Source organism: Prenolepis imparis, unplaced genomic scaffold (genome assembly GCF_030444845.1).
Source record: "Prenolepis imparis isolate NDT839.2.m4 unplaced genomic scaffold, iyPreImpa1.0 SCAF_7, whole genome shotgun sequence".
Lineage (NCBI taxonomy): Eukaryota > Metazoa > Arthropoda > Insecta > Hymenoptera > Formicidae > Prenolepis > Prenolepis imparis.
In genome coordinates this window covers 9900877-9928783 of record NW_028141165.1, presented here as the reverse complement: position 1 = coordinate 9928783, position 27907 = coordinate 9900877, and the positions used below count along the sequence as shown (strand labels likewise).

Below are 27907 nucleotides of genomic sequence, written 5' to 3'. Positions count from 1 at the left end.
TTCCGTAATTGGTCGAAATTTACGTTTGTTCCGTAATTGGTCGCTCTCAAACTTTACTCCACTTTGACGAGTAAATTTACGAACGCACCCATAAATGTTCATGCGAATCCGTCATAATATTTCGCGCGCATGCGCGAAAATTTCCCTCCGAATGCCGGCAACCGTCGTTTTTCTCGTCCATTTGCGATTGAACTTCACGAGGGACAGTTACGTTTGCTCCGAGAAGGTAAGGTCAAGATCGAGGTGCACGCTTTCGAAATCCATCGTCATCCGCGTACATCCTTCGCTTAAACATCTCGAAACGAGCTTCTTGCGCACGATTCTTCTCGATTATAATATTTTCGACTGTATTTTCCGATTATATTTTAACGCAGAGCTTGATTTATTTCGTCCCGACAATGATGACACGATTGTCTCGTTCGTATGATCGTCTCTTGATTATACCTTCACGTGTTACTGATTATTCTCTTCTCCACGACGACTCATCGCCGCATGCTCCGTCTTGAGATTTAGTTTCTCGTTTCTCTTTTAGCGCTGGATTTATAGAGCCTCCTCGCTATCGCTTCAAGCGTCGAAGAGCACCTGCTATAAGTAGCTCTTATCACAATTACAATTTTAGTGAGTACTATTTTGTTTTTCATTGAAAGAATATAAGAATTCAGATCGATCTCTTGCGAATCTATTTTATGCGTCTTCTCATTTAGTTATTATTCTTATTTGAATTGCATTCAAATCATTCCGATTGCTTGCTGATCAATACTTTCAGAGTTATGTTGGTTACAAATATTACTTTATAAAATTACTCATTTATCGAATATTTCTGTTTGGTCATTAAGCATGATAATACAAAAGATAAAAGGACATTATATCTTTATAAAAAGTAAAAAAAATTTCTTATATTGCTGGATAGATAAATTTGTTAAAAATAATAAGATTTGTATAAAGGAAAAGCACATGGTAGAATAACTTTTTCATTTGTGAACATAAATTTATATATTTAGCTTACACATTCTTTGATATACTTTTAAGATAAAAAAATATATCAATTTTGTGATGTAACCTTACTGCCCCAGTCTGAGAGCTATGACTGAATCAGTTTTCTGAAAATTTTTATTTCATTTCTTTTTATTGATTTGTTATAAAACATATTTTAATATATACATGTATATCATTTATATAGATGGAGATGGAGAAAGAGACAAATAGCAAGATTCATTGTAACAAGATTCTTCTTAAAATCAGGCATTCATGTAAGTTATATATTTAGCTTACACATTCTTTGATATACTTTTAAGATAAAAAAATATATCAATTTTGTGATGTAACCTTACTGCCCCAGTCTGAGAGCTATGACTGAATCAGCTTTCTGAAAATTTTTATTTCATTTCTTTTTATTGATTTGTTATAAAACATATTTTAATATATACATGTATATCATTTATATAGATGGAGATGGAGAAAGAGACAAATAGCAAGATTCATTGTAACAAGATTCTTCTTAAAATCAGGCATTCATGTAAGTTATATATTTAGCTTACACATTCTTTGATATACTTTTAAGATAAAAAAATATATATCAATTTTGTGATGTAACCTTACTGCCCCAGTCTGAGAGCTATGACTGAATCAATTTTCTGAAAATTTTTATTTCATTTCTTTTTATTGATTTGTTATAAAACATATTTTAATATATACATGTATACCATTTATATAGATGGAGATGGAGAAAGAGACAAATAACAAGATTCATTGTAACAAGATTCTTCTTAAAATCAGGCATTTATGTAAGTTATAATTTATGACATAAACTTTATGTTATATATATATATGTCTCATTTTAAACTTAGAATCAATTGTTTCGTAAGCATTTGTCAATATTTTATTTTGTAAAATATGATGAATACAACAAACCGCCTCTAGTCAATCTGAATGCAATTGACGAATGTTGTTTCTGAGGATTCAATGATTATGAGTTTAATGAGAATATATAAATATGACAGGGTTCATATTAATTATTATTAATATTATATATCTTTTTCTTTTTTTCTTTTCAGATGTTTATTTGAAAAATGGATGAGGGCGACTTCTAATCATGAAGTGAAATGCAATATTTAAGTAATAAACTAGAATGTATGCAGTGCAAGTAGCACGAACTCAGACTCGTGCACATTCATATCATAGTGATCATCCATGAACTCACTGTTGAACCATTTAGACCTCGCAACAACTATGTAAGTTGCTAAAACTACTTAAGAAAATTAATAGGAAAAATAACATTGTATTTTATTTTCTGAGTAATTAAAACATGATGAATAATTTAAGTTATCCCTGTCTTACGTAAATATGGTGATAAAGATTTCCTGATAAAATAATATATATATTATTGATTTTAACAATATTACAATAACTTGAAAATTAACGGTAATGAATTCTTTTCAGGATGCAAGAAATGTGTAAAATGCGAGAATGAATGAGGGCGACTTCTAATCATGAAGTGAAATACAATATCCAAGTAATAAACTAGAATATATATGAGAGCACAAACTCAGATTCATGCAAATTCATATTGTAGTGATCATCCATGAACTCACTGTTGAACTATTTAGACTTCGCAACAACTATGTAAGTCGCTAAAACTACTTAAGAAAATTAATAGGAAAAATAATTTGTATTTTATTTTCTGAGTAATTAAAACATGATGAATAATTTAAGTTATCCCTGTCTTACGTAAATATGGTGATAAAGATTTCCTGATAAAATAATATATTATTTATTTTAACAATATTACAATAACTTGAAAATTAATGGTAATGAATTCTTTTCAGGATGCAAGAAATGTGTAAAATGCGAGAACAGATGAAAAGGATATTAATGCACACTGTACAATCACGAATGCATTCCATTGAAATTTTCTACGATGAAGTAAGAATTGCCCTTTTTTTTTGTTTTTATCATTTTCTTATTTTTATACAAATTTATCTTTCTGATATGATGATTATAAATTTGACAAGCATATGTCTGAATGCTCTTGCTGCTAAACTTTTAATCTGATAATTGAATATTACAATTATTTTAGTGCTATACAAGTGCTATATATAATAAGCATTTTATGTTTAATTTCAGTTTTATTTTCAAGAACACCCATATATGATCTACATAGATACTAAAGGTAATTACATTAAAATAGAAATTTAATTATAGGAGAATTAATATTTGAAATATAATGTAAAATACTAGATTATGATGTAGAATGTATACGCTATTCTGATTCAAATTGATTGAAACTTGCCCTCGCTGAATTTGCTATTAAACAAAGATTAATCTTTTTTTTTATGTACGTGATTATGTAAGTGAAAAGGAGATTGTCTTTGTTACAGACGCGTCATTAAATGATACTCTAACAAATGGAACATTTCTAAAGGTAACAATTGATTAGCATTATCGTGACACATTAACATTATATTTTATATAACCTAGAATTTTTTTATTAGTATTTTTAATTAATATAATTATATACAAGGTGTAAATGCAAATTACTTCCATGCATAAAGTTACAAAATATATTTGGGATATGTTATTTTTTTTAATGATGTTCTTTATGATATACGCTATGATGCATAGTGATAACTAGATATTTCGCTGAAACAATAGATAAAGATATAAGTTTCCATTTGTGCATATTATTACTAAAAATTTGATTCTGTTTTTTTTTTGTTTTTTTAGATTGAAACAGAAAATAGGAGAAATAACAGGTACAGCAAATAACACATGTTATCGACAAATAATAAACAGCGCAATATTCCATAGAAATAAGATTCTTTTATTGAAACCTTATATTATATCTAAGGTACAAAATGCGAAGTAATACGCGTTCCTCTTGGACTAGATACCCATTCCGTGAGAACGTAATAACGGCGCGCGTGATCGCACGAAGATGTTATTGCGAATTTATATTAGCGATCCTGATAAAACATTACCGCAAAATTTCATCCGTATGTACCAGAAACGTCACGTTTTATTCATATTTGTTTCATATTATAAGACAACAAAAAATAAAAAATAGAGTCCGGATAATTATGAAGGTCGACTATTTTCCCATAAAACAAGGAGAAAAAAAAATACTTCAAAATACTTTTTTTTTAATTCCTCATCCGAATTCGATTATATATATAACAATATTAATAATGTAAAATATATTTAGCGAGAAAAACTAATTCTACTTAAAGTGAATGCATAAAACTTGATTGATCACAGAGAGCAGACTGTGATCTAGCGCTCGGTGCATAACACAAGGACGCGAGAAACTATGTCTATATTTTTCGTAACGTAATTTGCACTAGAATATATATACAATACAATATATAACTAAGGTGTACCCGTTCGGGGATATAATCAATTGCTGGTGTGTAAAGATTCAAAAAAGTATTCTTACACTAGGTCGCCAACAAACGGTTCGCAAGATTTCTATCTTGTATCTATAAAGTGCGCAGTGCTATACGACTCTATGTCGTACATTATAAAAATCATACGCGCTCGCGGGCGAGTTGGTCGCGTCTTTATACCCTTAATAATTTGTCGCCGACCGTATCGAAGGCCGGTGAAATGGAAACTCTCGCATTCTGGTCCTTGACATACACCGCGTAGCCAGCTTTCCTGAACATTGCGATCGCCACGCGAGCAAGAGATAACGTCGAACGTTCCGTTGACGTAAACGACTTAATTGATATTGCGCGCGATCGTACTCCTCTCCTTAATGAATCACATTAACGTGTCGTCGGTGAACATTTTAATTTCAGATAGCCGTAGATATAGATTCTCGCAACGTTGCCGATGATTTCTAATGTTACAAGACTCGATCTTAATCCGTGGGATTTAATTTTCGTTCATAGTGTATACATTAGATGATTAAGATCTCGTCTTCCCGCGATCAACACGTTTCATTATCAAATATTCTTTGTTTAAGTTTCATATATACTTCCAATTTCGGTTGAATAACATTATGTGTGATTGATCAATAAAATTGAATCATCTTTTGCATATATAATTTAATAATGAACTTGTTAAAAGAAAGGAAGAAGTACACTTTGTGTCTTGTGTTATTGTTACAAAAATTTCATTTTCTTTTAAATAGAAAAACTAAAGATGTAAAAAGACAATATAATTCGATTATTAGGAATATCTTTTTACAGACTATCAATAGTTAGAATAGTTAGAAATAAAAGAGTAGTTTGTATATATTTTTTAGACACAAAAGTACTTTTTCGAAAGATTCGCGGTATATTTAGAAACACTTTGAATACATCTGCAACGTTCGCGTCGATATGGTTAGACGTTACATATTTTTGTCACACACCAGGCTCTCGAAAACTTACCCTAATCTTTGTTTCAGAGTTCAATAATATACCTCGTTTTCATTTGTCTCCTTTTACAGAAACATTTTCACAAAGTTCAAGACTCGAGTAAGTTACTCTCACGAATAAATCAACATTGATTCGCCTTGTTATATCTTCCTGAGTGACCATTAGCACCTTTCGCTGAATATTTATATGAACTACGGCACTTTACCTGACCATCGCCGTTCGCTATACCGATACGCTATACATCATATCTACATTGAGCATGTCGTCTGCCAGCTGTCACAACTGGTAATTTGTGATAGGATCAAAGTCTTTTTGGTGAGTTGAATTTAAGGCCATCACGTATCCCCACAGTCGCATGGCGGTCCCGCAGACCCTCTGTATCATGCGTACCTCCTCGAAGTCTAGGTCGGCCCGCCAGTGAAACGGCGCGACCTTGGAGTTCCGGAAGGTGCTCGATACACCGCCCACATCGTTCTTTGTGTGCGTGTCCAAGAATCTCTTCACGTTCGGATGAAAGTTCAAACCGTAAAAGTTGTAAAGCTCCTTCACGTGTCTATAGGGATCCACGGAAAGATCCTCGTAGCGCACCACCCTGTGTTTATCGCATACAAAGATTAACTTTTAGAAATTCTCTAGCAATTGACAGTATTATATTTATTAACATCCGATTTAAAACCGGTTAAAGATTGCTTGGCGCGAATGAAATCAATTTATAGCGACATAAATATTAAAAATATGTATGATTTAAAAAAGCATTATACCTGAAAGAATGTGGGTATTTTTTCGAGAGTTCTATCGCCGCGCTAAAATCCGACACCATATCGGCGCAAACCAGAGCCGGATCGGAACAATCGGGTTTTGCGGGACACCATTCTCTGTGCTTTCTAGATTGTAGAATGCCTCTTGGATCGCGGATTAGTAGAACTAATCGCACACCTAAACTATATAATAAATAAATATTTGTTATATTTTTATATGAATCATTATTTAGACGTTTAAAAACTAATCATATTTCTTACTCTTCTTCAGCCAAAAGCTTCTCTGCCGCACGCAACCTCAATCGCACGAGCTTCATCGATTGGAACGGGAAGAGCCGGCAAAACTTGGCAACGAAACGCGAATCCCAGCAGATGCGTTTGTGAGCCTGACACTGCCGCCACAAGTGTGTATTGTGATTGAATACCCAAGGATGAGTCTTCCCATAATTCAGATACCGATCTGCAGTAATTATGATTGTAAATGATTGATCGTTAAGCGATGTGATTTCAAACTCACAAAGCGTATAAAAAAAATTACCGAGCTCTTTGTATTCACAGTTCAGCAGAGAGACGATCCTCGTCAAGGCTTCGTCGGCGAGCGGCGGCTCTCTGATTTGCACAATTCCATAATCCAGCAACGGTTCGTAATGATAAAAATTGGCCGGATGCGCATTCACCACGTCGCCGAGGAACGTGCTGCCGCTTCGCCAACTCGTCAGAATTATGCTCCTCACGGGTCTGCCACCTTTCTCCATCACCAGATCTTCAAGTTTGCTACGTTTGGTAAGTGGAGATAATAAAATGCATTGATTTTTTAAACTATACATTTGCGAAAAGATTTCTAAAGCGACAATCTCTCTGGTGCGCATAAAACTTACCTCACATTTATCCCATATCTTCCATTGGGATATTCATAATTTTCCATCTCTCTTCTTATCGTTCTTCTTTGTTGATCGACCACTTCCTGAATTTCGGTGATTGTGGCATTTTCCGTGTATCCCGTAATATATGCCTAAAAGATAGATTGAACAGATTACTAAAAACGAAAAATTATTATAGCGTTAGGGGCATTGATGCAAATAAATGAAGGTCAAAACATACTTCAATATAATGAGAGAGGAAGGTATACATACATATTTTAAATGAATAAATAAAAGTTTTGAGGCTCAATCGCATAGAAGCAGATTTCTATAACACAGGCATATTTTAATCATCTTGTTAATTTAATTTAAAAAAACTTTAATCTCGTAGACTTGTGCAAATGTTTAATCACATATAGTATTTGTCTATATAACTTCATACGATTTTTTAAATAAGCAAAGCAAAAATTTCAAGCATTATTAAAGAATGGAAAATGTATTAGTGAAAAATAATATTGATATAAGTTATATGATACTTCACTAAGTAAATTGCTTTTAATTTAATTGATAAAGTCAAGTGCGCGGCACAATACAATAAAGAAAGATAAAGTTTATGAAAAAACATTAATCTTTTTATCAAAAATGTGCGTTCTACTGTACAGTTTTCTTTATTACTTTTTATATGTCTAATTGTGTCTGTTACATTAATAGCAGTTAATAACAATTAAAAATATTTACAAGAGTTAAGAGATAATTAATTTCTGGCAGTTAATAACGATTCAAAATATTTTGTTATAAGTAATTAATAATGTTTTAATTGCTCAAAAATCTATTTATATCGCATTGCATTAGCTATCAAGATAATACAACAAAAATGAAAAATAGATGTATCTAAAGTTAATTACATCTTTTGCTATTGTATTTGTGTCAATATTACGATAAGATAAGGCAATCAACGACAAGTAGCATTCTAACAGCAAACAAGTTCTAACGAAAAATGAGGATGACAGTTCGCATTATGCAATATCGATGCACACCTGGCTTACCGTTACCGGTTCTTGAATTTTTGTAGTCCTTGGCCTTATCTCACCATCCTATATCGAAGAAGAAAGCATCGATGTTTTAGCGTTTTGATTGTGCGTCGTGAGCGCGAATGTACCACTGATGTGAGATATAGGATAAAAAAATCTTTCTCCCTCATTTTCAATGTAGGTAGTGTATTAATTGCCCTTGAAGGCTGCAAGTGCAAATATATAGAGAGCACCCAGGGATACCCGTGAATATATAAAAACCGTGGAATACTATTATATTATTATATAAATTAAAAGAGAGAGAGAGTGAATTGCTATAAAAGTGAGAGTCTACGCGCAAGCACACATGCTAATCATAATAAATAATTAATTGTTACACCTGTCTCCCGGGCACTGTAATCAGATAATCTCATGAGAAAAAGAGTCACATCATCAAAGTATACATTACGGCATACATTATCAGTAGGCATCAAAAATTACAAAGTACGAATCAACAACTTTTGAAAAATTCTAGCGTATAAATCTTTTTATCTTTTCTATCTTTACACTCGAGAACATTTGATAGCGCATTTGGAACAATTTACAAAATATTATTCACTGATACAGCGATCTCCGATAACATTTTGTAAACGATAGTTCTGAAACAGTGCGTGAAAGAGGAAGAGAATAAGAAATTTAAAAAAATAGAAAAGAGAGAAAGAAGAATGTGCGTTGATCTTTTTGTTCGTCGTTTTTTTTTTGCCTAGTATCGTTAATGTGAGATAAAGAGAGATTGATAAGAAAGAGTTAGAGGTGCAAAAGTTTAGACTTTACCGTCAGAAAGAGCGTGTTTGGCGTGACTCAATTTAGAGCAATCCCCACCTCCGAATTTTTACTGACCGATATCACCGGCTGCAGTCGATGTTCGAGGTAGCTGCTGTAGCGTTGATTAAACGCTAGGAAGAAGATGCAGATGGACCCCAGGACTACCAGACCGTAGAAACTCAGCCGCTTCGACATCCTTACTCCTATAAAGTGCAGGAACTTAAACAGATAGTTTATACAGATTGAAAATATAATAGCGCGAGAATACAATTAAAGCTATAAAATCAATTCGATGTCTCTCATCGATGTGCTTTAATCGATACCTTTTGCCGAGCGTTACTAAATTGCGCTCTCTCATATGACAAACGGTTGTAAGCAATCCAATTAATCGCGATTGACGACGGTATCCCCCCCCCCCCCCCTCGGTTGGAAAATCTGTGTTCGATCGGGAATATTTTTGCGTTTCGAAAAAAATATGCCTAACCAAGATCTTGTACATCTATATATACGATTTTTTTTTGCATTATATAAAATATAAATTGAATGATCTCCGAATTTGAATTTTTTGCCACGATAAGTGAACAAACATATTGAAGGATAAGAGATATGGCGACTAAATTATAAATAAATAAACGAATAGATATTAACATACAAAATGTATCCAATATCATAAGCTTCCCCTAATCTAATATTAAAATAATCTCACGCTATAAAATCAATTGAGTAAAAAAAATGATTACATTATATAAAAAGACATTTATAGAAATTAATGCATTTTGAGAATTTAAATATCGCAATTAAATGTTGCTTTTCTCTTCGTATTTTTTAAAAATGTAATATAAACGCGAATAGATAGTTGTCTAACTATTATTACAATTTTATTTCTCGTTTGTAATATATAACACATGAAACCGCGTGAACAACAGATATATTCATGATTTCATTTTTATCAGAAGATCGTAAAATATTTACATCTCGAAAAATATACTGTACCAGAAGCAGAGTAATTAAATTTTGATAATCAATTACGCTTTACATAATTAAGACATAACTGTACAGAGTAAATGTCGATAATTCCAATCTTTTTGTGCTCATTAAAATTCCATTGATAATCACGTAACCGCAAGCGATAAGAAAAAGCGGCGGTGAATTTTAATCAAATGAAATCAACGAATAAAAAAGAGCAGCAGCTTTTTCTTTACTCTTGGACAATATAGCGGGGAAGAGAGGAGGGACACGATAAGACATGAGCGCAACGAAACGATCGATTGCAATTAATTACGCGTAACAGGAACGCGATTCGTCTCACCTTGCGCGAAGTATTCCTCGCTAAATGAAACCTCGCCATGTGGTCCGTCGATCGCGAAAAAAATCTCTCCGTTCATCCGAAATCACACGCTGTTATCTGTCATCTCGCGATATAATAGCGTACAATATAATATATGCAGATGTAAAACTCCATCAACGTTTCTATTTACAAAAACGACGCGCACTTTGTAACGTCGTGAGTTCTCTTATAAACGTCTCGTACACGCAGCCTTAATTGCAGCTCAGACTCGTTTGATTACATCGTTTACATAAGTAGAGTATACACACGTTGTAGTATATACACGCGGGAGTGAAAAATCGATCTCTTTCTCTATAGCGCGGTTCTCTTTACTTTTTTTCTTCCGTTTTAACGCCGCCGTGTTTACAGTCTCTGGAACGCAACGAGAAACCGGCTCGTGGAATCGGCACTACTGACACTATACTGAGGTACTGAATGTAGAAGGAAGCGAGAGGGACGCTCGTCCGTTCGAGGGAAAAAAAAGAAAAAGCTGCATCGTCGCTGCGGACGCGCGAATTCCGCTTCTCGTTCCGTTTGACGGCGATAAACATCGACTGTACGCGGATTTCGCGAATAGGAAGGGGAGACTTCATCACGCACACACTCTTTCTCTCTCTCTCTCTCTTTGCTAGGCTCGCACTTTATCACGTCCCCCGATGCAGATGGAATCATAATCTCTCTCTCTCTCTTTCTCTCACCTCGTGCTCGTGCACTCGTTGCACGATATGACGCTCGTGCCAGCTCAATCTCGACGCTGACAAGTCGGCGATGATGGGAGTCGCGGCGCCGAGCCGCGAGGGACCGTCCCGAAGATGCGGGTGTCGCGCTGCCGGCGTGCGACCACGACGACGACGTTCATCGCGCCGGCCAGCGACGATCGTGGCCTACTAACGGTCGGCCGAGAGCGAGAGGTCGGCGAAACGTAGAGCCCGTATTGCGGACTCGTGCCAGGCGCGCCTGGTGTAGGCGCACTCTCTGCGTATCACGTGGTTTCGGTGTTTGCATGTATAGATGTATGTATGTACCTCTTCTCCATATACTTTCTTTCTCTCCTTCTCCCACCGAAGTCCAGTCGTGTCTCCGTCCTCGCTTTTCCACGCGGAATATGCAGATGCAGCTGCGACGAACGAACCTATATAAAGTGACACACATGGATATAGTACGTTTTATAGATTTTATATTGATTGGATGTATGTATACCTATCGAATTTGGCCAGTTTGCTTTCTATATCGTTTCCGGTGCTTTCTTTTCTCTCAAAAATGTCTGAATATACCTGTATCTTGTGCGAGAAATGCGATGAACACGTTGGTGACAGGAAGAATAATAACATATAGCTGTCCTTTTTTGAGAATTTGTGCGACATTTTGAAGTGTCGACAAACGCGCCATCACTATTATTATAAATCAGTAAAACAGGTTCCCTTTTTATCTGATGACTGTTTTAAAATTTTTAATTATTTTTTATTTATAATGTGTACAATTTATATATTTTTGATAGTGTCATCGTGTTATTTAATTTTAAATCCAGATTAGGTTAGGTTAGACAATCTTGTGAAAAAATCAAACAAGACTGAAGTTATAATAATTTATATATATTAATTACATGTATATCCTCTATATACATGTATAAATCTGTTCAAATATTTCCTACATTACACATTATTAAGATTATAAGTAAAATTCACCAAGTACGAGTCATCTAAAGCAGATTTGACATAAAAAGTGTTTGGTTATATTGCGAGACAAATTACTGACAAGTATGACGTTTCTTAGTTGCGCAAACGGCCGCTACGCGGCGCCACTGACGCGTCGCGCGCAACCACGCGTTCGGCGCCAACTTCAGCGCTCAGCCAACGTCACGTCAGTCGAATGCTGTCGTTCGAGCAGCGCATTCGTATTAACGGAAAGATTCTTCTCGCATCGCGCGCGCCTTCACCCTTCTTCCTTAACGTTCGTTTTTTCCATGTCTCTCTTTCCGCGACGCGGACATGACGCGCGAAATGTAACCGCTTTCGTCCGGTCTAACAGAGTGGCGAATTATCAGACTCTTCTCTCTCGTTTGTCGCGCCGAGTACTCGCACCTCGCCGCTCTCTCCCAACACACGCACACACATACACGACAAACGTATCTTTCTCTCCTTCTCTCTCCCGTCCCTCATCCCTTTCCTCCCGGTGGGGCGAGCCGAAAACTCGTTATGCTCCGGGAATATCCTCTCGAACCGGTAATATCTCGTGATTAGCGAAAGAGTGCCCGATCTTTTCGCGGTGTCGGGCCCGGTCCTTCGTTCGTCGCGACGTGCTGTGAGAAAACGTCGAGGGAGGAGAGAGAAAAACGCCGTCCCGACGAAGATGCGCGAATCCGCGCCGCGTCGTCGTTCCTCGTCGTGACTTGGCGAGCGGAATTCCGCACGACGGATCTTCCGCGAAGAATCTCGGGTGTTGGTGGTGCACCGGCTCGCTGTTCGACCAGAGGCGACGACGGAGGAAGAGACGGAGGTGGAGAGAGCATTTCGGGAGGATGCGCGGTTAAGGGGATCGCTCTGGGTGAGTGTCTTGTCTTACATTATATGCATGTATATATTCCGCACTGCGATGAGTCTATCTTTTCCGAAGCGACGATATCATACGCGCCTCGTTAATTGCAAAAATTATCCGATTCCTATATATACCAATCATTTCGATGTCTCATCCCATCGATGTGTTTTGATCGATGCTTGCCGAGCGTTGCTAAATTGCGCTCTCTCATGACAAACGGTTGTCAACAATCCAATTAATCACGATTGGCGACGGTATTCCCTTGGTGGGAAAATCTGTGTTCGATCGGAATATTTTTGCGTCTCGAGAAAAATATGCCTAACCAAGATCTTGTATATCTATAATATATACGATTTTTTTTGCATTATATATAAAATATAAATTGAATGATCTCCGAATTTGAATTTTTTGCCACGATAAGTGAACAAACATATTGAAGGATAAGAGATATGGCGACTAAGGGCATGTTCCGATATACACTGCCAGTATTGAAAAGCTATAGTTTACGTTACGTATATTATATATTTTCAGTACTGGCAGTAATATCGGAACATGGGGTAAATTATAAATAAATAAACGAATAGATATTAACATACAAAATGTAATATCATAAGCTTCCTCTAACCTGACCTGACCCTAATATTAAAAAATAATCTCACATTGTGAGAATCGAATTTGCTATCGAATATTTATAAAATAAAATGTTTTATCTTTGCGGATTGATAGGCTTTACATACATGATGTAACGTTTACATTATTTATATAGTTTATATAGTTAGGGATGAGTATACCTCCATATGAAATCAACTTGTGAAATATTTATCAATTGAAATATTTGCTTTGATAATATTAAATATTATATCAATTGAAATATTTATATTGATTATTCAGAATCTAACAAAGATTGTTTTGAAATATTTGCAATCTTTCTAATTTGAATATAGACGACAGGTGACACAATCTATAATAACGGCTTAAAATCACGCATTAAATTAAGCAACAAATCGAATTGATTTTAGTTACGTCACGCAAATTCAATTACGTTTTGCGATTTATTCAAATCGATTGTTAATTCTTCAATCATCGATGGTTAAAGTCCTTTGTCGCGAGCGGGAGTTTCTATAATAAAATCTGTTTCTTTTTTTTCTCAGTGAGAAAAAAATTACTTCTCACTCTTAATTGTTTTTCAAGGCAGCAGTTCGCGTAAATAACGATGATTTATGCGATTAATTTCAATTAATCCGCGTCCTGTCGAAATTTCATTATATCGAGAGTTATATCATTATATATGTATATAATAGCTGAATATACAGGGTGTCCCAGAATGATGGGGACTAAATTCGTGTGCAGATTCCTGGGATCATTTGGAGACGATTTTTCCTCAGCAAAAATGTCGAGACACCAATAATTTTCGCGTTATAAGCGATTGAAAATAAAGGGTTTTTCGCAAACTAAGCCTTGTGGAAATAAACTAATAATAAATTCACATTCTTCAGTTAATTTCAGGTAGAGTTTACTTTAATAGAATTTTAATTTAAGGCTTAGTTACAAATATACATGATGGCAAAAATTGGAAACATGCAAAAAATAATGACCTCCCTCGACATTTTCGCTGAGGAAAAATCGTCTCCAAATGATCCCAGGAATCTGCACACGAATTTAGTCCCCATCATTCTGGGACACCCTGTATATTTAATAATTTTATAATTTCGTTGTAGAGAGAATGAATGAGAGCGCAGCATTGCGCTCTACTCGTCGCGACAGAGTTTTGCTGTGCGCGTTTTTTTATCCACTTCCGCTTTTTAGGCCAACGTAGCGCCGGCCACTTCGTACGTCCGTTCGCGAGATACGGGATCACCGCCCACACTTTTCCCGAAACGCGATCACGATTTAGTAGACGCGTTTATCCTTCATGGAATGAAAAACAATGGATGGTTATATTGAACGCTCGAAAGATCGAATCCCGTTACGAAACTATTTTCTTTAAATGCAAAAATTCAGATAGAAAATGCTGAATCAGCTAATCAAAAACTTGCCTTAAAATCTTCTTTATTTATTGAACGATTAGATTCTTTCCTTTGTGGATTATCAGATTTGTCAACAGATCAGTTGACCAAAAAAAAAAAAAAAAAAGAAATCATGCGTCTTGATCTTTATCTCTGTCTCACGTCTTTGGTAAATCTTCTATCAATTCCAGTCATTAACTGATAACAAGAATAACTAAAAAGTCAGATATTGACAGTCTTGAAAATTGTAGGAAATCATTATTTGAGTAAAAATTTAAATGAGAAAAGATTAAAACGATCAAAGTCGAGATGAAGAACAAAAAGTGAAAAACATGTACGACCTTAGCAAAATATAAAACAGACGATTGTAAAAAATTGCCAGCAAATATGCGGTAGAAAAATCTTTATTTACGCCTAATTTATATATTTGACTCTTATTGTTCATTTTTCGTACCTAATCTGAATTTTTGTATTTATATATACAGTCTTTTTGTTCTATTATATATATTGTTTTTTTAATCCTTCTGTCAATGATGAATAATCGAATATCCAAAACAACTTTAAATGTTAAAAATATATCGGAACTTTTCTCTGCCCGAAACAAAATAACAAAGGGCCTTTGTATTCGAAAACCTAAAATATAATGGAAAAGAATGTTCGATATCCAGCATGTGCTTTAAAAAATTGTAACAGTGCAATGTGTGGAAAATACAGTTCGTACCCATACATTGATGAAAAGGTGAAAAATTATGCATTGACAGAAGGGTTAAGCTATAACATAACGTATGTAATTATTATGGAATAATCGGAGAAATCGTTATGCTAATGGGACTATATACACACAATAATTTTCTTTTCTAATATATAATGAAATTTAATGATATCGTGCTCCTGAAAAATATAAAATTGATATATTCACGGGATAATATACGCCGGTTATAAACCGCGCTGCTGATAAAAGACAAAATGCGAAGCGGAAGTAATCGGAACCACCACTCTAATTGCCCGCATCTCTCGATAGATAAATTTTGCTTTCTTATTACACACATACACACACAGTATCTCGATGAAAGCATTATCAAATTTTCGTTGAACGAGAGCGGAAATTGATCAAAGAGAAATTCACAGCGAAAAACGTCGATATTCTGCGATATCCTCCGGATGTGATGTCCTAGAATTATCCCCGGTCTCTCTCTTTTTCGTCTACGAACATGCTTTGACGAATTTCAGCTCGATTTTTCTACGAGGCCGAAATTTCGGATTCTTTTACAATTTTCGAATATATTCGCCTCGATATCGGTACCGCAAATTAATGAGAGAATTTATTAGTTAAGAGTAAACGCGGGAGAAATTTTCCTCTAAACAAGTACGTCGATTGATTACAAGAATCTTATAACCGTGAGATGTTCTATTGTTTGATCCCGATTTCTAGTCTATATATATACGCACCGCGGAAAGTTCTGTAGAGATTCCGTAATTCCATTTAGATATCGCCGCGATATATTGTTCGCGAATTGTTCGCACGATGGATACATGTCAAGTCGACGTGGATCAGTTTTCATTGTCGACAGAGAAATAATTCAAACGCAATTATCTATAACTGAGATCTAGCGGACCCCCTGGGGTGTATCAAAGTCGCGGATAGTATTCATATCGACAGCTCAAGTTACCTAATTTCACATAGAATAAGTTTGACCTAGAATAAGTTTCATGAAAAATGATCATTCGACATATGGCTCTTCGTATAACACATGTTTGTATTACGCATACGATAAATATATTAAAATTAGATTATTGAGAAATACACTCTTTCTTTCTCTGAGAGAATTTTCTCTTAAAATTTACCCGGAAAATCATGGTAATCGTGTGGAACAATATGGTATATAGAAAGAATTTTATGAGAATTTCTCTGATTAATATTTATCATATTAAAAATAATAATATCACAATAAAATATAAAATATTTGATTAATTTTACTAAACTGCATCATAATTAAATTAATCAAACATATTTTATATTTTATTGTGATAGATATTATTATTTTTATTGTGATAAATATTAATGAGAGAAATTCTTACAAAATTCTTTCCATATTGTCCCACGATTACCATGATTTTCAGGATAAATTCTAAGAGAAAATTCTCTCTGTACAGATAAATAAAAACAAGGGAAAATTATGAAGGTAGAAAACATATTTGTGGGTCTTGAGCAAACTAGAGTACTCCATGTAATGTCATTTTGTTACTCCACTTTGATATATTTAATGTTTTTTATATCTCGACGATGCACAAATTGACGGTCTAATTTTGAGAGAATAGCTTCCAAACTTCGGAGGAAATAGCTTCAAAGTAGTTTGAAGAAAGTTTTAACCGATCTACAAAATAGAACATGAAGCATGGCATGCACAGGGGACACTCTGTATATGTATATACCGGTCGAATCTATTTCTGGTACGCGACACACCGACCGCGTGTTGTCAATCGCGTGCACCCAACGCGATGCTCTATGCACGCGTTCACCACTCGGTCAACCACGCTTGTCGGGGATCTAGTTCGCGATAACGCGAAAGGGAACGTCCGATAGAGAGAAAAAGAGAAGGAGAGAGAGTCGATCTCTTTTCAAGCGTTGCTGCCCCAAGTGACGTCGATTAGATTCACGTTGATCTTTACTCTGAAATAGCTATATGTATGTTTTATTGGGATACCAATATTCGCGCCTTCAAATATCCTCGGAACAGTCGAGTGAACATCAATAGTCGTCATGAACGATATTTATAATTGTCTCATTCTGTATTGTTAACTCTTGATTACGTATACGGATAATATCCTTTTCAGAATGTCTTGAATTTATCTATTTATTTATAATTATATTAGATTAGATTTATTTATTTTTATTTTTGTTTATATAGATTTTATTTATATTTATATAAATTAGATTTGTTATATTATTTATATAATTTATATTATATTAGATTTATTTATTTTTATATTATAAAAAATATTTCGGGGAGATTCTTGGATAAATACAAATTTTTTTTATCAATGATAAGAGCAGAGTTTAAATACAAAAAATGTGAGATCTTTTGATGAATGTTCAAAGTCGATTTTTCATTTGGCGAACATTTTCAAATCCTTGAATTATTATTTGATTATATATGAAGATATTTTACATTTCATGTAAAAGGGACCTTTGTGAATTAAGAAATGATTAAAGATGTAAAGGGACAGAGGAAACTTCGTTTTCCCATTAATTCTAAATGTCGACTTGATCTCAACGGAAACTTAAACTTCATCAGAAACTTTACTTACGGAGGCTTATATTCTCGCCAAGCAATTTAATGTTGAAGATAAAAAAAAACTCGTTATACAAATGGTGAATTCCCTCGGGATTTTTTCTCACATCTCAAACATTAATTTTATACATTTTTACATATATGAATTAAATATGATATAATTTATATATATGTATTTAAAGAAATTTAATTTTTAAAAAGAGGAGAGAGAATAGGGAGAAATTAATATTTTATTAGCGCGCGAGAGAATAGCTAAAGATAAATTCAATAAATTATACATATGACAAGACTGTCACAAGGATGTCCTTTAAACGATGCGTCCGCGATTAAACATTAAAATTGGCGAAATATTCCAAATTGGCGTTAAATATTTCGTTGGCAAAGAAAAAGAGATCTTTTTCAGCATTTTGTCCATCCAGCAAAGATTATAAGATATAAAAGCTATATATTTATATAATGATTTATCTTTACTCTTTTTTAAATTTTATTTTATAATTTTTATCTCATTGTATTACGGTTAATAGCCGTATTTCAATAGTTTTTTTAACGTGTAAAATTTTCCACATATGATTAATAGACAATCCCTACGTGATTTTTATGAATGGACACATTTTTTCGCAGCAATTCGGATATATGCGATTATCGGATATTGGAAAAGTCGTATTTCTACAGCTGTATCAGTCATTAATCTACTTATCAAGCACATTTGGTGCTCATTTAACAATTCATTCATAAAATAATTATCGTGATTGTGATGATAATCCTCGCGAAACCCGAGTGCCTGATATAAATTCCGATAGAAATCTTTCTCTCTTATCTTGACGCGTGTTCGGCACAATGCACTGATCCGAATTGATGCTTACTGAGCTGTATAATTACTGAATTACGATACGATATTTAATGTTTACATAATGTTACATAATCGATATATTGCTGTGTTTAGCGCGTGATTAGCTGCTCAAATATTTGTATATCTAGTGTTTCGGCAGTTTGGGCATTGAACGGTACAGGAACCCTCGTTATAAGAACTTACATAAAATCAATGCATTATCATTGATAAGCAGTGATTTCAGTTATAAATATAGCATTGTAAGCATAATGAAATCTCACCGAGAAAAATCAGTTAGTAATATAATGGCTATTTCAATAAATGATATTTTTAAAATGCGTTTTATAATATTATATTAATTAAATTAATATTCCAACGAATATTATTTGCTTGCTAAATTTCTGCTAATATCTATTATCTTTGATAATCACAATATTTCAATTGAAAGAACAAAATGCTTAAATGTAATCTTCACGATTAACGAAATAATTTAAAATAGTCCCTTTCTTTTTTTTTAATTTTCGGAGAATTAAATTTTATCGATCGCAGCTCACTATTTTTTCCACATTGGAAACTCGATGCAGTCATTGCACTGTATTGATATTTGCACACAATGTTATACAATCGTATTGTTGTCCGACCTCTGCATATTGCGGCGATATCGCAATATTACATCATTATTTATTCATCGCGGCGAAACGCATCATTGCTTGCATTGTCGCGTCGAAAGCGCTATAACGATGATTTTATTTCTATTTATTTTTATTTCTATTTATTTTTTCGCTCGTGATGAATCGCGCACATCCCGGGAGTGTGTTAATTATTTCCGTTCTTAATTTCTCGTCGCCGTTAATTTAAACGGAAAATTAAACGCGGAGCTATATTAGCGCTTCGTCAACTGTCTCTCGTGTAACGCGAAATCCACATGTTATTGATAAACTGTGCAACAAGGAAAAAAAAATTCGCGCGCAATTATAAACGATATAATTTATCAATTTGCGAGCTGACACGGCAAAATCGGCCGCTCTCTGAATCCTTTCGCAGACTCAGAATCAGCAAAAAGCGATTCTTGCAAACGTAGCGCGTGCTAATTATAGGCTAATTAGAAATAAACTTAATTATGTACAGATGTAAAGTAAAACAAAACAAATATATAATATAAATGCAATACAATATATATAATGTAATGAAATGTAATATTTAATGAGGACGATATATATGATACTCGGGGATATTTCGAGATATATTTTGCGACTTAACAGTAATATAGCAGAGTAGTTTAATAAAGTGAACACCATTAGACCAGAGTTAACGACAACGCGGTTAAGAAAATAATCCCCTATGTGTTTGTGTAAAAAAATTGGATAGACTCGCGTGTATAGGTGCGTTTATGCGTGTATATATATTCGATAGCGTCTGACAAAAGAGTCGGGGCACCGGGTGGTTCTGTTCGCACACAACAATCCCCAGAGTACTCAGACTCAGACGGGGGCCGACCGCCAACAGTCGCAAAGCAGGAAATCGATCGGTCCGTTCCGAGGCTCGAGCCGACTTCGCCCCGACCTTATTCCCGGCAATGAGATCACGCGTCCAAAATTTAATTGCATTCCGTGCAGAGTCGCTGGCCAGCGTCCAAACGAGCGTTGCGCCCCGAATCGATTTTTCCGCGGAAAAGGGTTTGGGGGAGGAAAAAAAGATTGCTTATACACCGATTGGATTCAACCTCGCGCCAAGCTGCTCTTCGATCGCTTCGATTGTTTCGAAACGATGTTGTTTCGAATGCACAGATTACATTTTCTCTATCGAGACAGAGAGTAACATTTAACGAGAGAATTAATAATGATATAAAATCTTCCAGACGATTGAATAGAAATTAATAGAGAATTTAATACTTTTTTAAATTTTATTTCCTATAAATTAATTTTGCACAATATTTCGAACACTATATTATATATTGCATTTATATCTGTCATGCGATACAATGTAACATATGTATAACTGTCATACTGAAGGCGAAGAATGGGCCTCTAATTATGCTCATGAATGTGATAAGATATTCCAGACGTGTCCGCGAATTTACGAAAATGCAAAATTATGGAACGTTCATTGTTTCCCTTTCCGTCTTTTTTTTTATTTCACGAGCGTATTTTACGTGTCGGTGCATATCACGAAAGACGAGCAGCAAACCGAGGCTGAAACGAGGACGAGAGCGTTGACTCATTCGAATGACGGACACATAAATCGCGGATTCCTAATTAACCCTTTACTATTCAACGAGTGTCGCGCGACGATAGCTTTAATAAACGATCGCCGCAACTACACGAATGATAAAATACCCGATAAACACTTGTTTCAAGTGTCGTGCACAAAAAGCACCCGTTAACGTTCAACGTTTAATGTCGACGGACGCAATAAATAAAATATGCGCGAACAAAAGATGATATAATGGAGTAATGATGTAAAGTCGAATACATAATATATCGCACCTTTATATTTCGTCATGTTTGTACATTTGTCAAAAATACTACGGTTCAGGATTTAAAGAATCGAGCGAATAAATTCTGCTTGCGATTCCATTCTCGGGGGATCATGGAGGGATTTAAGTCTGGAGTCGGATCCCGGAATCAAGTCGGGAACTCGGAGAGAGATCGTTGCGCGAAAGAGTCTTGTTCCAAGCTAGACTCGAATGCGAGATCGAGCCGCGACGAATCGCAGATCCGAAAGAATCGGGCAGTTTCCGATAAGAGGGCTTTACGCGCGCGGTGCGATAACGAGATGTCGATTAACAACGAACGCGTTAGCGAACTCCGGCAATAACAGAGCCCGGGGAAGGTGGTCAGGTCGCTCTATCTCTCTCTCTCTCTCCCTCTCTCTTTTCGTACGATCGTAATATCGGTCGATAAGCCTTAACAGCTGCAAACCCGAGAGCCGCGATAATCACAACACATTCATCCGCTCCCGAAATCCGCCTCGAATCGATCGCCCTCCTTGCACCAATCTTAAATTTATGCGGAGTCGACGCGACTGCAAAATTATACATAGAGCTATTTGGCCGACTTCCATTAGGTTGCGTCCCATAAAATATGTAGACTCTGCCCGAAAATTGTCTGTCCCGGACCGGCAAACTTTAATTTTACAATTATATTTAAGATTTTATGCGCACAAGCATGTGATATTTTGAACTCTCTTCTTCCCTTCTACATCTTTTAATATCTTTTCTAAAATTTATATATAGACGATATTGTGAAAAGTTATTACGAGACAGGCGCGTTTCAATGTCGGCGACACTTATTACCGAAATACACACTTGCGACGTACATTTTCCGCGCTGTTATGTTACTATAAATCCGGTTATTAATACACAGAGAGAATTATCTCAGAATTTACCCTGAAAATCTTTGTAATCGTGGGACAATATAGTATGGAAAGAATTTTAAAAACATGTTTGATTAATTTTACCATACTTTTAGTAAAATTAATCAAACATATTTTATTTTTTATTGTGATAAATATTAATCAGAAAAATTCTGATAAAATTCTTTCCATACCATATTGTCCCACGATTACCATAATTTTCAGGGTAAATTCTAAAAGAAAATTCTCTCTGTGTACACATCCGGTTAGTATCCTAGAATCAGGTGTTTATCAAACATTCGAGAGACCGAACATGTTCCGTTTCGAAGTTGAAAGAAGACATATGGCGGCAAAGGCCGGAGCTATAACCCTCGTCGCCCTAGCCGAGGCTTAAATATTTATCCGTCTTACCTAGCCCGAAGTGCACTTACGTGCTCATAAGTCACATGCATATTCCAGTTACGAGGATGACGTAGAGGTCGTGCGACATCCTCGAAATGACCTTGGCGAGAGAGCTCATGACGAATCGTAAGGTGAAAGCTCTTACCAGCCTTCCGATTGGAAGTCGCGTATACGCACATAATGATCGTTCACTCTTCTCCCAGGGACGTTATCTCCCGAAGAGAGTATTCATGCGTCCGCTCGAATTTCGAAAGGAATTGAGCGATCGCGGTTAATGGGGAATTACGAAATCGGACGAAATCCCAATTCAGAGCTGTCCCAGAATCCAAATATTTTCACTCCTTTCTTCGTAATGTCGAAATTTTAGCAATGAAATAACTTCGATTTTTCTCACAATGTTATTTTTGTAGTTGCAATTATTAACTGATGAAAAATGAGGTTTAATTATTAATTAATTTAATTATAATATTTTTAAATTATATATATGTATGATGATTTAATATTGATAGCCATTCGTTAGACAATCGCTTTTAAGAGAGACGAATAGTTGTCGAGTCAGAAAAATTTTGGAAGCCTAAAATCGCGGTCTATCGATAAATTCGTTATCTCGAAGAATGCGCAGAATGACGCAAAGATTACGTCACGATCGATCAAAGATGATCGAGGTTGATGTTGTTGCATCACCAGTTGTAGCTAATGACTTCGTGGTTTTTGCGCTCAATCATCTGGCTGTCTCCCTCGGATAATCCCTCTTAATCATCAGATCGCACGCTTAAGTATTAAACCGCAATCTTCTTCTTATAATATCGTGATGTTCTCACGGACTATCGACGACGGAAATAATTCTACATTACGTATAAAACATATTTGAGTTATGTTCACCTATAATTCATCAACTTTAAGAGTTCATAAGGAACATGCATCTTCGAATGTTTAATTACATTTTCCAACAATTCCGTCATCCGTAGAATGTCTCATTCCGCGTTTTCACTACACCTTTTTAACTATAAATGCAGCTGTTTTTCATAGCTTTCTAATGTTAACGTCAAATATCCACTTAACTACTTGTTAAGTGTCGTGTTGAAAGGCCTGTTGCTTCCAAGCTATCAAGCTTGAAATTAATTAGAAAATAATGCTTTGTTATCACGTTGTTTCATATATCTTCGAAAATGTTTCTTTCTGTCGAATTTATTTTGATGACAAATTGTCAATCTTTTATATATATACCTATATCAATTTTTCAATATGTAAAAATAGATAATATAAGTAAACAGAAATAAAACTTATTTTTCTCTACTTTCGATTTACCGTAAAAAAATTGAAAAAAAGTTTTAATTTGTCAAATTTTGTTATTTTAACCAGAAAGCAAAGCTTGGGTAAAGGAGACACGTGGGTCTAACATTAGCATGCTTGTCGCGTAACTCACCATCCCAAGTCGTGAAAGTTCCAGCAGCTTTCTTCAGTCGCCTGCGACTGTGTGTCAGTAGTCGAAAGTAAAATCGGAGCAATTTAACCGTCTCATCTTAGAGTCACGAGAAGATCTTGCGCAATCCAACTAAATTGAGATATATTTTGGCATATTTTTTTCAAACTTACTATAAAATTTTAAAAAACTGAAAGATTGGTTAAAGAATCAATGAGCTTTTCACGAGGGGTTGGTCACTAGTGGTTATAGTGTAAAAATTACCCTTGATATGGATTACCTTTAAATTACCTCAGATTACTTAAAAGATTACCTAATACTACCTCAGATTACTTAAGATTACCTAATACAAATTATGCCCATCATACTTAGAATTTAGAATGATATTTTTTTCGATTATTCCCTTTTTTTAATTTAAAATTAATCTAAAAGAATTTTTTTTAATATATATTTTAATTTTTTTGTTGTAAACAGTAAAAATGTTTTCCTATTTTGAAATATTTAAAAAATTTTTTTGATATTTTAAAAATATTTTATTATTTCTTAACGCTGTCAATTTTATTCCCAAAAACGTTGGGAATGAAAATTTAATTTTTGTTACTGTTGTTTTCTTTGCAATACATCCATAAAAATAAAGTGTGGTAAAAATGAAAATAATACCGGAATTACCGGCAGAATATTCAATACATGAAAATTGTAATATAGGTTTTGTTTTACCGTTAAATGACGATGGCTTATCAAAAGTTGTAGATAAGAATGCATTTCGCAATTTTTAAATGCTCGTGTGTTCGTGGCCTGAGAGAGAAAGACGTGGTATCGCGAAAACCTAACCACGACAATTCTTAAATTATAAAAAAGCACGTTTTTACGAAGCGTCGACTCTAAAAATCGACTGCAAATGTATATATTATTGTAAAAAGATACAATTCATCAATGACGTTCACTAAGTTCAAAAATTAAAGATTACCTTAGATTACCTACAGATTATTTGATATTACCCTTAGATTACTTAGATTTCCTATTAGAATACCCAAGATTACCTGAGAATGCTAAAGATTATTTAGAATTATCAAAAATTACCTTGAATTACCCAAAATTTCCTTTGGATTGTCGCTGAATTACCTAGCCCTTGTACAAAAATTACCTCAGTGACCAACCCATCGGCTTTTCAAAAATGTTACTCGCGAGATTTAATAACAGAAAATTTCAATATTTAATTATTTAGAAAGATTAATTAATTAATATATATCGAGATTTTTTCGTTTTTATCCTACGATATATTTTCGAAAACTGAAAATTTATTATGTGTTTCACGCAAAATGACTTTCCGTAGAACTTATCCTCATGCTAACTCGTAGATTCACCCATTACCGGGCTAGACAGAGTCGGGAGATCGTCTCTCTTTCGAGAGATCCGTGTGTTATCCCGGGATCGCGATCGAGCGACACGAAAATGGATGAGTCTCTCGAAGGAGAGGCCCTGTCGATGAGATGTGAAAGTGCTCGACTGCGCTTGAGACGAGTGCTACTTTGCGAGCACTTCACGAGAGAAAATCGAATTTCCCAATCGATCTGTATATTATATCTTTAAAGGTCGGGGGTATCGCGTAAAGATGTTTATTTTTTTTTTATTACAAAAGACAATAATAAAGCGCAAAGTCACAAAACGATTTATGCATGAAAATTATATCAAATATATTAATAAAAAGAAATTTTTATTTTAATCAAATTTTTTAGGAAAATTAAAAATATAGAGTACATTTATAATTATAAAGAAATAGATTACTTAAGAAGTATAACGACGTATTGAAAGTAAAATATCAAAGCCTAATAAAAGTATCAGACAGAAAATTCTATGAAATATTTGTATTACAGATCTTCATAAAAAATTTTACGATAAAATATATCCGTAAATCTGTGTGTACCAAGATCCCCCAATTTGTCTAGAACAATCCCTGATCCCTGAGGATTGAGTCTCCTGGGAGCAGCGGCGGTTTTCCCTTTGGTTACACGAACGCTAATTCACAAGGGACGGTAGAGAAGCGCATTTATAGGGGTGGGTAAAAGGGTGAGCGACCGGTCAAAGTGTCTCTTAGCGAGAGAGGGTACGTCGTAAAGACACAATGACGCCGTAATCGATATTCAGGATGTAATAATATCGCTCGGAGAATGTTACTGTTGTGGTGCAATATTGCGATATGAGAGCGATGCTAATTGATAATAAAACAAATCAAAAATGTTTGACAAGTCCATCAAATTTCGCAAAACTATTATATGTACATTCGGTCGTGGGAGAAAAAAGAGAGTATTCAACCGAAAAACATTTATTTCGGCTTGTGCTCCTTTTTTTATCATAAATCATAACCATTTGCCGACTGCCATGTACGAAATTTTAACGCGTTCACAATTAGTCTCTTTAAAATTAATTTTGTAGTCTTTCCTACATGCGAAAGGTATTCGCGTGTACAATTGAATTATTTGCTAGAAATATTCTTAACGCTCTTTATGAAATAAACAAATATTGTAGAATTGAGCACAACTATATATGCAAGTTTTTTTTATGCTGTTTTAGTAGCGCCTTGACCTAACACCTTGATAGATATTCGTAGAAAAAACGCGTATGCTAATAAATGACAGTACAATCATCGCTATACAAGTTTGCGTAAAGAAGTAAAAGTATGCCGTTTTAATAAAGAATTATATTTTTTTCCTCACGCGCGTATATACTTTAATCATCGTGGAATTCGATGACTTGACGATCATCGTCGACTTAATGAAATAGGCGATTTAATGAAATTCCGCGCAAGAAAAATCGCGTACACGTGAGAGAGCAATTTTCTACATATTTCAATTATATTAAGAGACGTGCGTTCGTTTAAAAATCCTTGCATTCCATATCCACAGCAGCTATTGATAGCGGAAAATTTAATAAAAAAAAAAAGAATTGATTGTGCGCTATCGTTATATTGTATGCTTTCGTATTATATAAAGTGTAAAGCGTTTGTTTAAATCATTATGCGTAAATATCCGAGTAAAATTGCTACATTTTTGTATTCAGAGAGACGAATACATGCGATCGAACAAAAAAGATACTTCTCTTCGGGGTCCCGCGAGATTCGAGAGGTCGTAAATTCACTGCGCGCGAATATTTTGCGATATGCAGAGGAAATCGTGAAATCTCTGAAAATATCGGCGAACAAAACCGAAAGAGAAGGGAAGTGGGATCGTCGTGCATAAAAATATGCACATTATTATACTGTGCCGCGTAAATATCGTGCCGCTAAAAATTGCCGTCGCGGTCGAGCGGATTTTAGGGGAAACGAAGAACAATGCATCCCGTTTGTTGAACAATGCATTTCGTTTCATGCGGTTCGTGTCTCCGCAAATGCATCGCGATTCGCCGCCGTCATTATGAATTCGCGTTTTCGCGACCGCGAATCAATTCTGCATGATCGTTCACGAAGGCGTGACGTTTTTAAACGTTATTTAACTCTTGCTCTTGGGAAACGTCGATTGTGTGTAAGAATGCGTTGGATTAAAAGAACGTAATAACGCCGTATTGTCCGTGGCTCTGAATGTCATGAATTCTGCTGGAATTCTCTGTCGCATAAAAATTATGAATTTGTGACAGAGAACACGCAATGAGTTACTTGATTTTAGAAAATAAACGATGAAAAAATTCGCGCTGCAATAATTGAATGAATAAGCATTTTAGAGGAAAATTGAATTCTCTCGATGAAAATTTCGCGTCGAAGCAGAGTTTATTATTATTACGAATTTTATGACAAGACTTTATGTGTATGTAAATGTGTAAAACTCGCGCGTTTTTCGATCGCAAAAATAAATTGCATACAAAGCAAATTTATTGGGATCTTCTCGTTGCTAATTACGTGAAATTGAATTTGCGATTTTAATGGCATATTATA

The 27907-nt window shown here is 34.9% G+C and overlaps 3 protein-coding genes and 3 non-coding genes across 15 annotated transcripts in view; 5 read left to right on the top strand and 1 right to left on the bottom strand.

The window, feature by feature from the left end:
- The first annotated feature begins 163 nt into the window (after positions 1–163).
- On the top strand, positions 164–5955 carry LOC145939125 (uncharacterized). The gene is made up of 12 exons (XM_083043296.1): positions 164–226; positions 533–618; positions 1181–1250; positions 1447–1516; positions 1715–1784; positions 2055–2231; positions 2440–2622; positions 2826–2922; positions 3124–3169; positions 3378–3421; positions 3724–3752; positions 5432–5955. The coding sequence occupies exons 7-12, from the start codon at positions 2582–2584 to the stop codon at positions 5478–5480; spliced, it is 306 nt and encodes a 101-aa protein (XP_082899422.1). The 5' UTR covers positions 164–226; positions 533–618; positions 1181–1250; positions 1447–1516; positions 1715–1784; positions 2055–2231; positions 2440–2581; the 3' UTR covers positions 5481–5955.
- Positions 1044–1110, top strand: LOC145939191 (small nucleolar RNA SNORD31). The gene has a single exon (XR_014425795.1). It is a non-coding gene; the product is annotated as a small nucleolar RNA SNORD31 (small nucleolar RNA).
- On the top strand, positions 1310–1376 carry LOC145939192 (small nucleolar RNA SNORD31). Its single transcript, XR_014425796.1, has one exon. It is a non-coding gene; the product is annotated as a small nucleolar RNA SNORD31 (small nucleolar RNA).
- Positions 1578–1644, top strand: LOC145939190 (small nucleolar RNA SNORD31). The gene has a single exon (XR_014425794.1). It is a non-coding gene; the product is annotated as a small nucleolar RNA SNORD31 (small nucleolar RNA).
- On the bottom strand, positions 5637–11524 carry LOC145939124 (carbohydrate sulfotransferase 5). Of its 10 annotated transcripts, none has more exons than XM_083043292.1 (9): positions 11341–11523; positions 10839–11272; positions 8889–9016; positions 8016–8072; positions 6997–7130; positions 6657–6892; positions 6380–6578; positions 6122–6301; positions 5637–5952 (listed from the first exon to the last, which is right to left on the bottom strand). In XM_083043292.1, exons 3-9 carry the CDS (start codon positions 9006–9008, stop codon positions 5637–5639), a joined length of 1242 nt encoding a protein of 413 aa, XP_082899418.1. In that variant the 5' UTR covers positions 9009–9016; positions 10839–11272; positions 11341–11523. The 10 variants fall into 10 exon arrangements, with proteins under 10 accessions (XP_082899418.1, XP_082899419.1, XP_082899420.1 ...); XM_083043293.1 differs by having other exon boundaries at positions 11415–11503; XM_083043294.1 differs by having other exon boundaries at positions 8889–9032; positions 10839–11524.
- Positions 11525–11720: 196 nt separating this feature from the next.
- LOC145939121 (beta-1,4-glucuronyltransferase 1) overlaps positions 11721–27907 on the top strand; it is a 36169-nt gene continuing 19982 nt past the window's right edge. The window contains exon 1 of the mRNA XM_083043284.1: positions 11721–12684. The gene's annotated coding sequence lies outside the window, so the exon portion shown is untranslated. The remainder of the gene's footprint in view (positions 12685–27907) is intronic.